This window comes from Doryrhamphus excisus, chromosome 6 (genome assembly GCF_030265055.1).
Source record: "Doryrhamphus excisus isolate RoL2022-K1 chromosome 6, RoL_Dexc_1.0, whole genome shotgun sequence".
Lineage (NCBI taxonomy): Eukaryota > Metazoa > Chordata > Actinopteri > Syngnathiformes > Syngnathidae > Doryrhamphus > Doryrhamphus excisus.
Window position 1 is genome coordinate 8967535 of NC_080471.1, and position 14946 is coordinate 8982480.

The following is a 14946-nucleotide window of genomic DNA, read 5'->3' on the forward strand; positions in this document are numbered from 1 at the left end:
GCCCAGACCCTAGCTCCAGTGGCCCCCAAGTAAATTGAGTTTGAGACCCCTGCTTTATAGGATTATAGTAAATATTTTGACTTGCAGACCACATTGGGTTAAAAAATGTTTATTAGTTTATGTTTCACATTGCCTTAGTGATTATTTTAAATTTCCACTTGTGCATCAGTTAATGTTGAGAATGACATGTTTTCCAGACATTTATTAAAGTTGAGAGTCTTTAACTAGTGTTTCAACGTTTCTAAGTGAAATGAATTGTCCTGTTGGTTATATAAACGCAGGTTTGAAATAGTGTGTGTGCACATTGTCAAGTGTCGTGTCTACATACATCCCGTTTCAGAGCCAAATGTTATTGTCTTTTCATTGGGAAGTGAAAACCTCTATTGAGCAGTGATGTGTTAGTCGTGGACGAATCGGTTCTAAGAGTCGGCTCTTGGAAATGAACAACTGGCTCGTGTCGTTGGGAGCCAATTTGGAGCTGATTTTCTCAAAAGCAAAATACCGTCAAATCTAACAATTTCTCTGGTGTCATAGGAGAGTTTCTCGGTATTTGGTGACTAAAAAGTGAAAACATATCGTTCAGAGCTTCTGTTCTTACTGAGCAGCAGCAGGTGACAATCTTCAGTAAATACACAACTGTGACCTGGTTAACAGGGATACCATCACTACTCTTGAGTGGTTCCACATACTTTAGTATTCGTCCTCTAATTTAAAGAACGTCCATTCAAACCTGGAATGTCCCGGATGTTTCTCGCTGTCCAATTAGCGTGAAGGTTGAGCTCCAAGCGTCCAGACTGCTGCAGTCACACCCTCCATGTTGAGCTGTGACTTCCTGGATACACATTGACAACCTGCTGCGGCTCTTCCAAAAAGTCTCACCAAACCGTTAAAAGTCGTTTTTAGAACAGTGGAACATCTGCTTTAATGCTGGTGACTGACGACAGGAATGCCAATGATCCAAGTGACAATTCCATCCACGGAGAGGGAAGTAGACGAGGCAGGAAAGTCCAAAAAGGTAATAATAATTTCTTACTCCTGTTTTTGTCGCCTTGGACTTAATTTGTTAAGTCCAAATTTGTTTTGTTTCCTTACTTTTGTTGTTGTTTGGATTAGACGGAAAGGGAAAGTAAGCACCTGGTGGTGGGGGCGAGGCCAGCGCGTGTTCTCAGGTTGTGTCATGGCATGAGGTGCGTTCAAAGAACCTCAGCAAAACATGGAGCGTTTGAAAATACAGTCGCCCCTGGCAAAATATCGCAGTTAATTTTGCCGCTGTTCAGAAATTAATGAATGATTGAATTTTCGTGGTAGACTGTGGTTTATTATTAGTCAAAATACATAGAATTTTAAGTGATAAGTAGTATTCTGGCCACTAGGTAGCAGTAATCTTACATGGATGAGATGTCCGTCCTTATTATATTACTCGACCTTGCACTCGATGTAGTAAGGCGTGGATGCAAAGTAAAAAAATTACTTAATTCAGGACTTTGCGGATTTTGTGGCCGACATTGCTCTTAACTTTGACCGTTTTTTAGTTATTGGTGATTTTAATATTAATTAATCTTGCTCCTCTAAGCCCCTGGTCAAGGACTTGTTGATTCCTTCAATGTCACATAAGCAGTCTCTGTCGCAGTCGCTGTTTTGTTTATATTGTACTTGTTGCCACTAGGTTCAATTTTTAAAAAATACAGCGGTCCTTTTATTACTTTGCAGTTGATGTCCAAATACACCTATAATTTTATCATTTAATTTAATAATTTTACATAAAAACCTGGCGATCAATACATTTTCTGATTTAAACCAGATTGTGATTTTTTTTGTGACATCAATGATGTCAAGAGTGCCCTTATGATCATATTGACACCTCTGTGTTAAAGGGTACCTCTTATGCTTTGTACCTATATATTTTTTATGACCTATAAATGTAGTTAGAATGTTTTATTCTTGTGTTAAATGATGACAACGTTTGACATAATGAGGTTTGCGCATTTGGAATTGAGCCCTGAAAACGCTCTGTTTCAAAAGGCGTGGTAAAACTGCCCTTTTGTGATGATAGAGGGGTGGACTTCCTTATATGGGCGTGTCTGTAAGCAGATAAGCGCTCTGCCCTCCCCCAAGCTCTGCTCGTCCGTTTACTTGCAACAGAAAGCCACATTTGTTTACAATTCCTAAAGATGGCACCATCAGGCACAAGTGGTTGGAGTTCCTGATTCCCTACCAGCAAAAGAAATACATTTTAATTTGTCAATTCATTAAATTAATTTAATTTGTAAATTTTTCACACTGGACTGTTTTGTGACTGTTCTCGTGTGGAGCAAGCAGTAAATAACAATTTATCAGTGACCTAATTGTTTTCATTTTGTGTAAGTCATAATAGTCATAACATTCATAATAGCTGTTTCCCAACACAATTAGTGGCCGCTAATATGAAGCTAATTCCCAAATGAGAGACGTCTTGAAGTAACCTCTTTTCTTGAGAAACTTCAGACTGTCCAGTCTCTACTTCCAGATCGGATTCGGGATCCAACACATATGGCTGTATGTTAAAAGTGGACATTTTAAAAAGATACATCGCTGTTCATTATCAACTCCTACCTAAGAAGCACTTAGAGTATGACCAACCACAGCAGAGTGGGCGAGTCTGGAGGTGGGCCGTGGGTGGAATACATTAAAACAGACCGTTTTCGCACAAAGCACGATATCCAAAGAAATACTGGTAGAACTAGAAAGCTTTGTGTGCGGGTTATTGTGTGTAGCTGCTCTATAGGAGTCCACAACTCAATACAAAGGGCCTAAAATGAGCATAATCGGCCCCCTTTAATACATACAAATATATATCATCCTGTCCTCTCTTTTTTTCTCTTCATTAATTACAATGACAATGTGCATAATAGGTCCCCTTTAAAACCTAAAAAACTGTTTTTATTGACAGCTCTTATGACACCTAAATAAACACCTTCTTTCAATTCTTTCAATGATAAGAGAATGATTTATACCAGTATTGATGACTGTGCGCCATGGCACCTGTTGATGCATTGGCACCTCACGTGCATACCGCAGCATGTAGAGCGGAATCGCGGAACTGGCCAATAAAAACTGAATTTACTGTTAAATGCGGAATCTTGTGGAAACTGAAATAGTGTGAATGAATTGGTGTCATCGTGAAGAGAAGCAATATTCGTGTGGGAACGTATTTACTTGGCACAACACTCAATCATGGCACAATCATTACAAACATGAAAACGCCTCCTCGTGAACTAACCAGGTTGAAATGGCGATAAATATCAGCAAAAGAAGTGTGACTGGAAGCTGACAGGGTTAAATTAGTTTATCATGCTAGTGCAGTTGTGTGTGTGTGTGTGTGCGCGCGTGACTCGGGCTGGATGAGTGTACCTTATGGCGATAAAAAGAGACAATTGTCCATAGGTATGAATGTGAGTGTGAATGGTTGTTTGTCTATATGTGCCCTGTGATTGGCTGGCGACCAGTCCAGGGTGTACCCCGCCTCTCACCTGAATTCATACCCCCGCGAGGATTAGTTGGAATAATGGTGGGATGGAATATTCATGGAATATTTTATTTACAACTTTGTAGCAAGGTTTTCCTGACTCTTCCTAACTTTGAGAAGTTTGTTATATTCAGACTTGGGTTTTTCCTACTTGGCTTTTTTTTCCTGACAATATGATCGCTTCTCTTCCTTTTTTTTCAGGTGTTCCGAGTTGAAGTGTTGTTCAATGAGAGGAAACATTTTGTGCTCAGAAGAAGCAGCGAATTCCACACTCTGCACAGAAAAGTGTGTTCCTGAAACCATGAAGAAAAAAAAATTAAATATGATACATTTTAAACAGAATCTAATAATTGTATTGTTGTCTTCAGCTCAGGAAGATCATCCAGACCCCTGATTTCCCCAGTAAAAGAAATCCTCATCTGAGGACCAAACCTCTGGAGCAGAGGAGGCAGGAGCTGGAGGATTACATCCAGGTAAACACGGAGAGTGCATGTTTTACTTTAATTTCAAAACTAAATGGGAAAAATGTCACGTGAATATACAGCATATGAGCAATGTGAGGATGCTTGGTGGACCATAATGTGGTCTTCAACAACAATGCATTTGTTGCATTGTAGCTGATGTTACATGATGTGTGCAGGACATCATCTACGCTTATGAGGACGTGCCGCAGGAGCTGTTAGACTTCCTCCATGTCAAACATTATCACCCAGGCAACAAGATCAGCAGCATGGAGTAAGACCAATCAATCAATCCTATTGATTTTTTTGACGACATAACATGGTTATAAGGCATTTGACATGCTATCGTTACATTTTCAATAATTTATTTATGAATTAATTGCTTTGATTTCAGATCACTTGATGATCTGGACAGTCAGGACAACAGGTAAGTAATCTATGACTTATTTACTTTGTTATAAGTCTCTCTTCCATACAAGTTAATGATGTAATACTTATTTACTTAACTAAGTAATCTATTCCTGCTGCCTCACCGTGGGTTTTTGTTCTGGGTTTTGGTATTGTTAAAAGGCCAGTGCCGGAGGACCGCAGGGTCCGCGGGGGTTGATATGGTAAAAGCAGATCAGATAAATAAGAAGGTGCAAGGCTTAAGACAATTAAGACAGTTAAGACAATTTAAAAACCAGTAAAAGAATCTTATTACTTATTTATAACTGAATTATCAATTATTTACTTAGTTACAGTAAATTATGTATTCCATATTTACTTGGTTTCAGGTAAATTACTATTACTAAATTATTTTTAATAGCATCAGTAACATGTACTGTGTTTTGCGGGACTACCAGTGTGTAAAAAAAAAAAGCGCTTTTGCTCTGTGACTTAGAATATAAACACAGTTAGCACACTGATACATTGTTACCTACTTCTCGCCCTTGCCACAGGACCAAGTAACGTTGGAAAGGCGTAGGGCTTCAGCAAGTTTGCCAGCTAATCCAGCTGCATGCTGGTCATTGACAGATTAAAATGCATTTCTTTTGCTAGCAGGGAATCAGGAACTCCAACCACTTGTGCCTGATGGTGGCGTCTTTAGGAATTGTAAACAAATGTGGCTTTTGCTATCAAGTAAACAGAGGAGCAGAGCTTGGGGGAGGGCAGAGCGCTTATCTGCTTACAGACACGCCCATATAAGAAAGTCCACCCGTCTATGACATCACAAAGGGGCAGTTTTACCACACCAATTGTAAAGAAATGCGCCGTCCCCTTTCGAGGCATTGCTTGCAAGTAAACAGTGGAACAACGCTTGGGGTAGGGCGGGGGAAGCAGAGCTTGGGGGAGGGCACAGAATTTACATAAAAGGAAGCTCTTCTGTGATGTCACAGAGGAACAGTTTTACCACGCCTTTTGAAACTGAGCGTTTTGAGCATCCCAAACTACTTTTAGGGTTCACTTCCAAATGCGCAAGCCTCATTATCTAAAACTTTGGCATCGTTTAACACGAGGATACTACATTCTAACTACATTTAAAGGTCAGAAAAGTGTGAAAAACATAATGGGTCCCCTTTAAAGTTCATGATCTGTTGCTGATATAAAAGTTACTAATATATATTCCTGATTTACTTCAGTGTTGATAAGGTGAATAATGTCAGTGTCTCCACAGTTTTCAGTTGCCGCATCAGCGAGTGATGGCATTCTTCCAGGATCCGTACGTGGCCAATCGCACATCAGGTAGGTCCCCGGTGCCAGGCTGTCCATGTCCATGCAGCAGGCATCTAGCGGCACCTGTCTGTTGCAGGTCTCCCTGATGTGGTCGCAGCAGGAGTCCTGCAAGGGTTCTATCCACGGGGCGTCCGCGTCAGTTTCACAGCCCCCGCCCTTGCCAAGCCTGACCCCGCTGGGAAGGCTGGAGGTCGATGACTGAGAAGAACCACCAATGGACCTGAAAGCCATCACAATCCACGGAAGGGAGAAGAAGACAAAGGACCGAGGACTTTATAAAAGTCTTCCATAAATCTTTCACGCTTTGACCTCATGGATTACTTTTTAGTTGTTTTAATGAGTCTGCAACATCTTTTAGCAAAGTACTTTGAACAGATCTTCATGTTGAAAGTCTCTAATGCAGGCAAACAGGACCCACCTAAATGGAAATACTCACTGAGTACTAGGATGAATCCTGAATACTGGTCATTTTGTTTAAATTATACTTTTTTTTACACTCCATAGACTTGGTGTTGATTTATAAATAAAAATGAATTTGTATCACCTAGTGCACTCTTTGGTTTTCCAAATCTGATTTGTGCGTTTACACCGAAAAAGGCAGTGAGACTTGTTTTTTGTTTGTCATTATTGAGACGTATTTTTTCCCATAAACTCTGGGAAGCTGGTTTCAAATGGTGCTGAACAGCACTTGAAGCAGTAATTTGCCAGCACAGCAAAAGTCTTTCTCACAATGTGGTGTAACCCGACACTGCACCCCCGGGGTCAAATAGTCTTCATGCAGCAACAAGTAGTAGTAGTAGTAGTTTAGAGGAACTTTTTACATGAGGGAGAACAAAAACCTCCACTCTCTTATTTGCATATATTTGACAAAACACAGCTGATTTACTTTCACTTTATTATTAGCAACAATGTACAGTAGAGTATGCTGCAAATTACACAAGCTGCCTGTGTCATGTCATTCTATTTCTATATGTACTCAAGTTTGGAGATTCTTGTTGATTTATGCAGCAGTCACTATAGGAATGTGGATGTCAGGGTACCTCAAAGCACTATTAATAGAGGAGGGGACCAATATCAGGTTTTCTTAACGGTCACAAAAACATGAGGTGGCACTGGAGACTTAACTCAGTGGCTAATGTAGTAATGTAATAAAATACCAGCATTATGTTTAAACTAAGAGTTGAGTTCAGAGTCCAAACAGTTCAGTGTACATGTAATTTTGAATGAATTTGAAATGTGTATAAGAAGACAGGTGGGATAGGCTCCAGCACCCCTGCAACCCTCGGATAAGCTGTAGACTATGAATGAATGAATGAATGAATAAATAATTTAAAATCGGCCTTTACTGTACTGTTAAAGCGAGTTGCTGCATTAGAGGGCGCTGTTGTTGTGCGCATGCGCCAATCGGGATGCGGAAGTGTAGCTAGCAGTGTGCTGACTTCGGCATCAACGACCGCCACCGGAGCTGTTCCTTCCTTCAGTGACGCCGACCTTCGCCACTGTCTCCATCCTCAAGCAAGTTTAACGATCTTGATGCTGTCGACTAGGAAACAACAAACACTCCCTTAACGACAAGTTTGAAGCCTGCTCGTCTACCGCTGGTACGTTCTACTGTGGTATACTGTGTGTCATACACCGAGCGTTTAGGTCCTGAGCGTTAAAATAACAATACAAAACTTATTTGACAGTGAGATGTAACGTTGGGAAATACATGGCAATGTCTGCATCCTAATTGTATTAGTCGCTTATCTGAGCCGTATAAAGCTACTTACTGCTTATTGTCAGATTAGTTTGAGGCTAACTTGGCTCGAAAGACACCGGCTGCTAACTGCTAGCGGTTAGCTGAAACATAATACTATCCTGCTAACTTATGGACAGTCATTTATGTTTAATGTTTATCATCGCCGAATTTTAATTGACTGTAGTGTGGCAGAAACACACACGGGTGAAATAAATTGACGAGGTGAACTTCAATAGTTCAATAGTTGGTAACATTCAGAGGGAAATTAATAATAAATTATGTATTAATTTTCTTCGGTGGCCGACAGAGCCAAACAGGAAGCAACGTCTAAGTTAGAGGTCTCTAATGAAAATCGATTTAATGCCATTATTTTCTCAGCGAAGGTCCCAACCTTATTTTGCCTTAAATTGTGCGGAACAGACTATCTCTAGGAATATAAAGGCAACGAAAACCTGCACAACACCCTAAACCAGTTCTTCTGATATAGTAGGGCCGGGGGCATGATGCAGAGAGGACTTTGAATATTAGTGCAGACCTGCCTACATATCTGAATTTGTCTTACATGCAAATTGAATAGCTTGTATGCGTCACTCACACTTTCAATCTTGCTGCATTTTGCTGTTTTACAGTACAGATAGATCATCAAGTTCATTTATAACGCTGTGGCGGAGTGGCATGTTGGCCACACAGTCAGGAGTTCAGGAAGATCTGGTTTCGAATCTCAGTTAGGCATCTCACATGCATGTTGGATTAATTAGCGACTCCAAATTGTCCATAGGTATGAATGTGAGTGTGAATGGTTGTTTGCCTATATGTGCCCTGTGATTGGCTGGCCACCAGTCCAGGGTGTACCCCGCCTCTCGCCCGAAGTCAGCTGAGATAGGCTCCAGCTTACCCCCACGACCCTAACAAGGATAAGCGGTATCGAAAATGGATGGATGGATAAATAATTGAAAAAAAGACAATGTTACAAAATGTTGTACTTCTAACAGACTTTCCCCTTCTACTTGCTAATAAATAAATATGCAGACTTAAACCATCCTGTGTGGACAAAAAAGAGAAGTTTAAATTAAGTCCATTCAAATTAAATCCATACAAAGCAAAGGATGCCAACTTCAGTTTGGAATAAAAGATATGGGGGATGATAATTTATCTATCTATCAGTGCTCATGTCAAACTTAATCCGAATGTCACCCACAATTACTATAACATTAATGAATTACCTTCAATAATTCAAGTTAATTAACCTAATACGGTTTATGTTTTTTTTAATGTTCAGAAGTAGGTGGTACATTACCCATTACTGGGTCCGGATCCAGACTGAAGTCCGCCATTTGGTGATGGCTGGTCTAAATGCTCCAAACGAAATGATGCAAATACCTTCTAACAAATGCAACAGAAAAATGCTGCAATTAGCCAAAGCACACACAAACAATTAGCCAAGTTGTTTTTGTTAAATACTTCATGAAAAGGGATCATGCTATAATACTTCAAATACAGCAACTATTATGTCTTTGGTTTTTCCCACAGGACTGCTACTATATAGATGTGGCGTTGTTGAAAATGCTGAATGTGTGAAAACAAGCAGGAGTGCATCCATATGTCGATATGATTTATTTAAAAGGGACCTACCATGCATTTTCCACTTTTCTGAACTATAAATGTTACAATGTTGTATTCTTGTGTTAAACGGTGGCAAAGTTTCAGATATTGTGGTTTAGACATTTGGAAGTGGGCCCTGAAAGAAGTTTGGGATGGCTCTGAACGCTCTGTTTCAGAGAGTTTTTCCTAACACCGGTTCACTGTGAAGTCACAGTGTTAAGCTTAGCTGTATGTTAGCTGTACAAGCTGAGTGGGACCAATCACAGCGGCGTGAATGCGCCTGGAAGCAGGCCATGAGTGGTATAAATGAAAACCAAAAAAATCTGATGAAATAAAGCTCGAATAGGTGCAAATTCTGCAAGATCTATAAAGCCTTCTGTGTGGGTTATTGTGTGTAGCTGCTCTACAGGAGTCCACAACTCAATACAAAGCCAGAAATTAGCATCCCCTTTTAAAAGTGTTTGTGTCTGCAGTGCATCATGTGGAGGAAGGCTTCAGTGGCGGCCCTCTTGGCGCTGGCGGTTGGCTACCTCTACCACGGCGGCCCTGACTTGCCTGAGCAGCTACTCCAGTACGTCAGCCTGCCCAGCTTCCAATCATCCCCACAGAGCCAGCGGCAACTGGAGCGGGTCATTTCCGATGCCTGGGACTCGCTGATCGCATTGCCCAGGCGGCAGTGGGGCCGAGTGGCTGTCGGGTGAGTTGGATGTTGCAGTACTTTGCTAATGCATTAAGCCACCATTAGGTATGTTTTGTTAGCTATGTTTTAACGACCACTGTGCTGTGTTGTGCTTTTTAACACACCTAACTGTCTTTTGAAGTGTAAAAAGAAATTAGCCACTGTTAAGGTACATTCATGAAAACTGAAGGCAGATAAAAACGATCGCCCCTTGAGGACACGTGGCAGAGGCGTCCAAATTGGAAGAGTCATGCAACATGTGCTCTGACTCCCTCCCTCCAGTGTGAACGCCTGTGTGGACGTGGTGGTGTCAGGCGTGGGCCTTCTACAGGCGCTGGCCGTGGATCCCGGCAGCGGCCTGGATCACGAAGTCCTGCACTCCAAAGAAGACCTGAAGGAAGCCTTCATCCACTACATGGAGCGCGGGGCAGCCGCCGAGCGTTTCTTCAGCGACAAGGACTTGTTCCAGAGGATCGCCCGAGCAGCTGCAGAGTATCCCAGCGCCAAGGTCCGACCACCTTGACCTCCCTGTTGTTCTACTTGCAATGTCTTCCGTGCTTGACCTTTGACTCTTTGTCTGTTGTCCAGCTGTATGTTGGAGGGAACGCCGCCCTCATTGGTCAGAAGCTTGCGACCTATCCAGATCTCGTGGTAAGGAATTGTGCTCAGGGCCCTCGGTAGAGTAGAGAGAGTGTGCATTCTTAGAAGTGTTATTTTGTTTTATTATTATAAACACAAAGCCCATTCAATAGATAATTGAAACATGATTACTTATTCAGTAGTTTGCAGCACTTTACATGGTCCATTTGTTAAATGGTTCCTGTTCTTAAACGCCTAACTATTATGTGTCTTTTTTTCAATTCCGCAGGTTCTGTTATGTGGGCCAGTTGGACCTAGACTCCATGAGATGCTGGATGAGCAGATTGTTGTTCCGCCCGGTTCCCTCCAGGAGACGGATGAATATCATCTCATCCTGGAGTACAAAGCGGGTAACTCACACAGAGGTCACATGTTGAACGTAACACTCCTCATCCATGATGAAGACAAGCACAAATGATCCTGTTTTTGCTCATTTCCAGGTGAGCAGTGGGGTTCAACTCGAGCACCTCAAGCTAACCGCTTTATCTTCTCGCACGACGTGTCCAACGGTGAGATGAGCTCGCTGGAGACATTTGTGGCGAGCCTGGAGGAGTTTCAGCCAGACCTGGTGGTCCTGTCTGGGCTCCACATGATGGAAGGCCAAGGCAGAGAGTTGTGGGAGGAGCGTCTCAAAGAGGTTCATAACAATGTAACACGCCACCTTCACATGAAGTTAGTCTAGCGTGTCTTTTCTTGGCAGGCAGTGGCGGCCATATCAGACATTCGTAAGGACATTCCCATCCACTTGGAGCTGGCCAGCATGACGGACAAAGACTACATGAACAGCATCATGCAGGAGGTACATACATGTTGGGAACATCTTCCACAGTGAAAAGAACCACATAAGCCCTTATTTGAACTATGCAGGCAATGCACTCAGTAACATTCTTAACCCTCAAACTCTAAATGCCTTTAAACATTTCTATTTTATATATGCTAAACAAGGGGTCTCAAACCTGCGGCCCAGTTGTGGCCCGCCAAGTCATGATTTGCGGCTTGTGACTTGACGTTAAAGATTAGTGTCAATGCAGCTCACGATGTAGGGGGCCAGTATAAATCAACATACATATATATGCATATATATATATATATATATATATATATATATATATATGCATATATATATATATATATATATATATATGCATATATATATATATATATATATATATATATATATGCATATATATATATATATATATATATATATGCATATATATATATATATATATATATATATATATCAACAATATGTGTGTGTCACGTAGATAAATGAACAGGGCGGGGCTCACTACACCAAACACTAACGAGAGTTGCGGTGGCAACACAAAAAAATGACAGCACAACAATGTAACAAGTAAACACACAGAGGGCAACTATGTTAACTCGATACACATAACCCATATAAAGAATCGCAATGCATGCTGGGAGCAAGCATCACTCCCAATTAGGGGTGTGACAAAATCACAATATTAAACCATACTATGCATTATTGATACCTTCCACTGTGCATCAGTTTTTAAACTATTATTGTTATTATTAAAATATAGCCGCTGTTTTATAGGGGAAGCTATAGAAAAAATAAAACAAAGAAAAAAAAAACATATAGCACATAATGCTGGACTTGGCCGGCAAAGTTAAATGGAAAGATACGCCATAATAATGAATAATTATTTTATGAGGAACTAATGTTGTGTTAGTTCAAAGCACAGCAAAAAATTTATAAAATTATATAATATTGAGTGATAAAGGAGGGCGGCGTGGCTGTTCAGTGGTTAGCGCGCAGACCTCACAGCTAGGAGACCGGGGTTCGATTCCCCCTCGGCCATCTCTGTGTGGAGTTTGCATGTTCTCCCCGTGCATGCGTGGGTTTTCTCCGGGTACTCCGGTTTCCTCCCACATTCCAAAAACATGCTAGGTTAATTGGCGACTCCAAATTGTCCATAGGTATGAATGTGAGTGTGAATGGTTGTTTGTCTATATGTGCCCTGTGATTGGCTGGCGACCAGTCCAGGGTGTACCCCGCCTCTCGCCCGAAGACAGCTGGGATAGGCTCCAGCACCCCCCGCGACCCTTGTGAGGAAATGCGGTAGAAAATGAATGAATGAATGAATGAGTAATAAAGGCCATGGTATAGACATGTTGCTATTGATGACATACTTGACATATGCAACAATTTTTTGTAATAAATTGTCCAAAGAAAAGTGCAAAACGGCACAATGAGGACATTTTAGCTCTGTCTTGTACACTTAATCCCTATAGAACTATTTAATTCAGAAATGGTTATAATTAATGTTAATAGAAGACATTGTATCATGATTCTAAAATACAATGATGAAATATTCAAGGGTATATTATTTGCTGAACTGAGCTTTTGTGGTGTATTTGATGACGTGATTGTGTGTTCTTGTTAGCAGTTCATGCCCATTGTCAGCTCCATCGGGCTGAATGAGCAAGAGCTGCTGTTCCTGTCGCAGGCCGGCGGCGGGCCCCACGCTCAACTGAGCGCCTGGAAGGGCGTCCCCGATGTGGGCCAGGTCAGCGACATCCTCCTGTGGATTCTGGAGCGCCACGGCCGTAGCGACCCCTCATCGGAGGCCGAGCTGACTCGTGTCCACTTTCACACGCTGGCCTACCACATCCTGGCCACGGTGGACGGCTACTGGGGCAACCAGGCGGCAGCGGTGATGGCGGGAGCTCGGGTGGCCAGCAGTCAGGCATGCGGTGTGCAGGCGGTGGACGTCAGCAAGGTGGAGCTGAAGGCGCCACTCCACTTTCACAGCTCACACTTTGAGCCTCGGGAGTCGCTGTCCCTTGACCCGGCGGCTCCGGTAACGGCGTGGCGTCGGGGAAACATCACATTCCACCTGACGCCAGTGTTGGTCTGCAAGCAGCCGCTTCGGACAGTGGGACTCGGTGACGCCATCTCAGCAGAGGGACTGGTTTACTCGGAACTCAAGAGCCAGCAGCCCTTCTGAGGTTGTTTGCAGTCGGACTATCCACGTGAGCTCACTTCCGCGTCTTCCTCTGCGGTTCCAATCCTGCCTGTGGACACGTCCCGCCTGCCTCCGTCGTCTGCCAGGTGTCCGCGCGTTGACACAAACTGAGCATGTTCCACGATGGTGGGTGAATTCTATGCATATGATGGGCGCCAACAGGACATCTTTAGTTGAAGTGGCTCACCAATTTTAGCTGAGTATGGTGTGCCTTCACATAAGTCAATATATTCACATTTCAGGGCCAAATGAAGGCTTTGTCCGCACAAACACACACATTTAAAAATATTTTTATTTCATTTTCTGTTTTTGTTTCATATCACCTCCGTCCTACAAAAAGCAAGTATATGTTTTTTTCATAATGGGTCTGAAAAACCAACCAAAATCAGAAAACTAGGTCATTTTGAGATACAGTGGCCCCTCCAAAGCAAAACGTCCCATAGGATATAATAGAAATAATCAGTTCATAAATCATCATTCATAAACCTTCATTAGCCTTTATAGTTTTAAGTCACATTCTTAACATTATGAGTGTACAAATTAACCACTGTTCATCTTAATAAAAAACACACACACACACACAAATAAGACCACTTTTGATGATAATGGCCTGGGATAAGGAACAGCATTGCAGATTGCAAAGACATTTTTGGTTGAACCCTAAATTAAAACATCTTTTGGGACGTTTGAGGTTCCAAGGAACCTGCTTTTTAAATTGAACAGTGGTGATTTGCAGAAAATAATTAACCATTTGCCACTGCCACTGCGTTTGCACTATGCAAATCTTTCCAATTGGATAACAGCACCCAGCAGATTACACAGCGCCACCTGGTGCTTTGGCATGCACATAACAATACTGTACCTGCCATACATGAGGACATTGCCTGCAAATATTCACATCTACATGGACTGAACATCGTTTTTACTTGTTGAATGTCTTGCTTTTGTTTGTTGCGTTTATGTAGTAAAAAAAAAGTCATGGCAGGACTTTTTTCCAACTCCTTAACTTCTTATAAAGATGTGACATTTTTTAGACGATCATTTTCCCCACTTTAAAGGTAAAGATGCAAATCACAAAGCGTCATTGTTTGTTTTTGTTTTTCACATCATTGTCATTGTATTACGATTGACATTTGACAATGATTTGCATACCAACTGCGTCTGACGGAAATTATTTTTAACATATTCTTGTAGTAAAATGGAAAACTGCAAGAACATCGTCTATGATTCACATGTTACATTGTGCATTTTTTTCATTATTTGCTCATGTTTGGAAAGGCTGGAATCATGTTCCTTTGTCCTGTGTGTGGTCCATGTTTTCCCCAGTACCTCATACAGCCGATGAAGGCATTTAATGAAGCAGTCTTAATGCAACATATGACAGAGGCATTTTGCTCAACACATTGGATTGTTTGCACTAGTGGAAAGAAGGCGGGAAGGTGAATGTAACCCCGCCCCCTCATATGAAGTACAGTCTATGGTGTTGGTAGCTTATGTTAACATTTCTGTCATTTACCTTAAATATGTCATTAAAATGTTCATGTCTCTACCAGTTTGTCTTACTTCGTAATTTTAGAGGGTTCTTTTCCTGCCAAAATTGAATTTAT

The 14946-nt window shown here is 41.7% G+C and overlaps 2 protein-coding genes across 4 annotated transcripts; both read left to right on the plus strand.

The window, feature by feature from the left end:
* The first annotated feature begins 728 nt into the window (after positions 1-728).
* snx22 (sorting nexin 22) lies at positions 729-6234 on the plus strand. Of its 2 annotated transcripts, none has more exons than XM_058076574.1 (7): positions 729-1015; positions 3707-3790; positions 3879-3978; positions 4146-4240; positions 4361-4393; positions 5624-5691; positions 5759-6234. In XM_058076574.1, the coding sequence occupies exons 2-7, from the start codon at positions 3732-3734 to the stop codon at positions 5878-5880; spliced, it is 477 nt and encodes a 158-aa protein (XP_057932557.1). In that variant the 5' UTR covers positions 729-1015; positions 3707-3731; the 3' UTR covers positions 5881-6234. The 2 variants fall into 2 exon arrangements, with proteins under 2 accessions (XP_057932557.1, XP_057932556.1); XM_058076573.1 differs by having other exon boundaries at positions 735-1015; positions 3874-3978.
* Positions 6235-7094: 860 nt separating this feature from the next.
* adpgk (ADP-dependent glucokinase) lies at positions 7095-14898 on the plus strand. 2 transcript variants are annotated; one of them, XM_058076411.1, is made up of 8 exons: positions 7095-7283; positions 9499-9722; positions 9987-10212; positions 10293-10355; positions 10573-10693; positions 10784-10980; positions 11044-11142; positions 12758-14898. In XM_058076411.1, exons 2-8 carry the CDS (start codon positions 9505-9507, stop codon positions 13319-13321), a joined length of 1488 nt encoding a protein of 495 aa, XP_057932394.1. In that variant the 5' UTR covers positions 7095-7283; positions 9499-9504; the 3' UTR covers positions 13322-14898. The 2 variants fall into 2 exon arrangements, with proteins under 2 accessions (XP_057932394.1, XP_057932395.1); XM_058076412.1 differs by having other exon boundaries at positions 12761-14898.
* Positions 14899-14946: the final 48 nt, after the last annotated feature.

Bases quoted from the DNA above. Each gene is read 5' to 3' on its own strand.
- snx22 (XM_058076573.1), top strand. From the start codon at position 947: ATGCCAATGATCCAAGTGACAATTCCATCCACGGAGAGGGAAGTAGAC. The intron at 1,016-3,706 runs GTAATAATAATT...CTTTTTTTTCAG, and splicing joins AGGCAGGAAAGTCCAAAAAG to GTGTTCCGAGTTGAAGTGTT. The intron at 3,979-4,145 runs GTAAACACGGAG...TGATGTGTGCAG, and splicing joins AGCTGGAGGATTACATCCAG to GACATCATCTACGCTTATGA.
- adpgk (XM_058076411.1), top strand. From the start codon at position 9,505: ATGTGGAGGAAGGCTTCAGTGGCGGCCCTCTTGGCGCTGGCGGTTGGC. The intron at 10,356-10,572 runs GTAAGGAATTGT...TCAATTCCGCAG, and splicing joins CGACCTATCCAGATCTCGTG to GTTCTGTTATGTGGGCCAGT. The intron at 10,694-10,783 runs GTAACTCACACA...GCTCATTTCCAG, and splicing joins CATCCTGGAGTACAAAGCGG to GTGAGCAGTGGGGTTCAACT.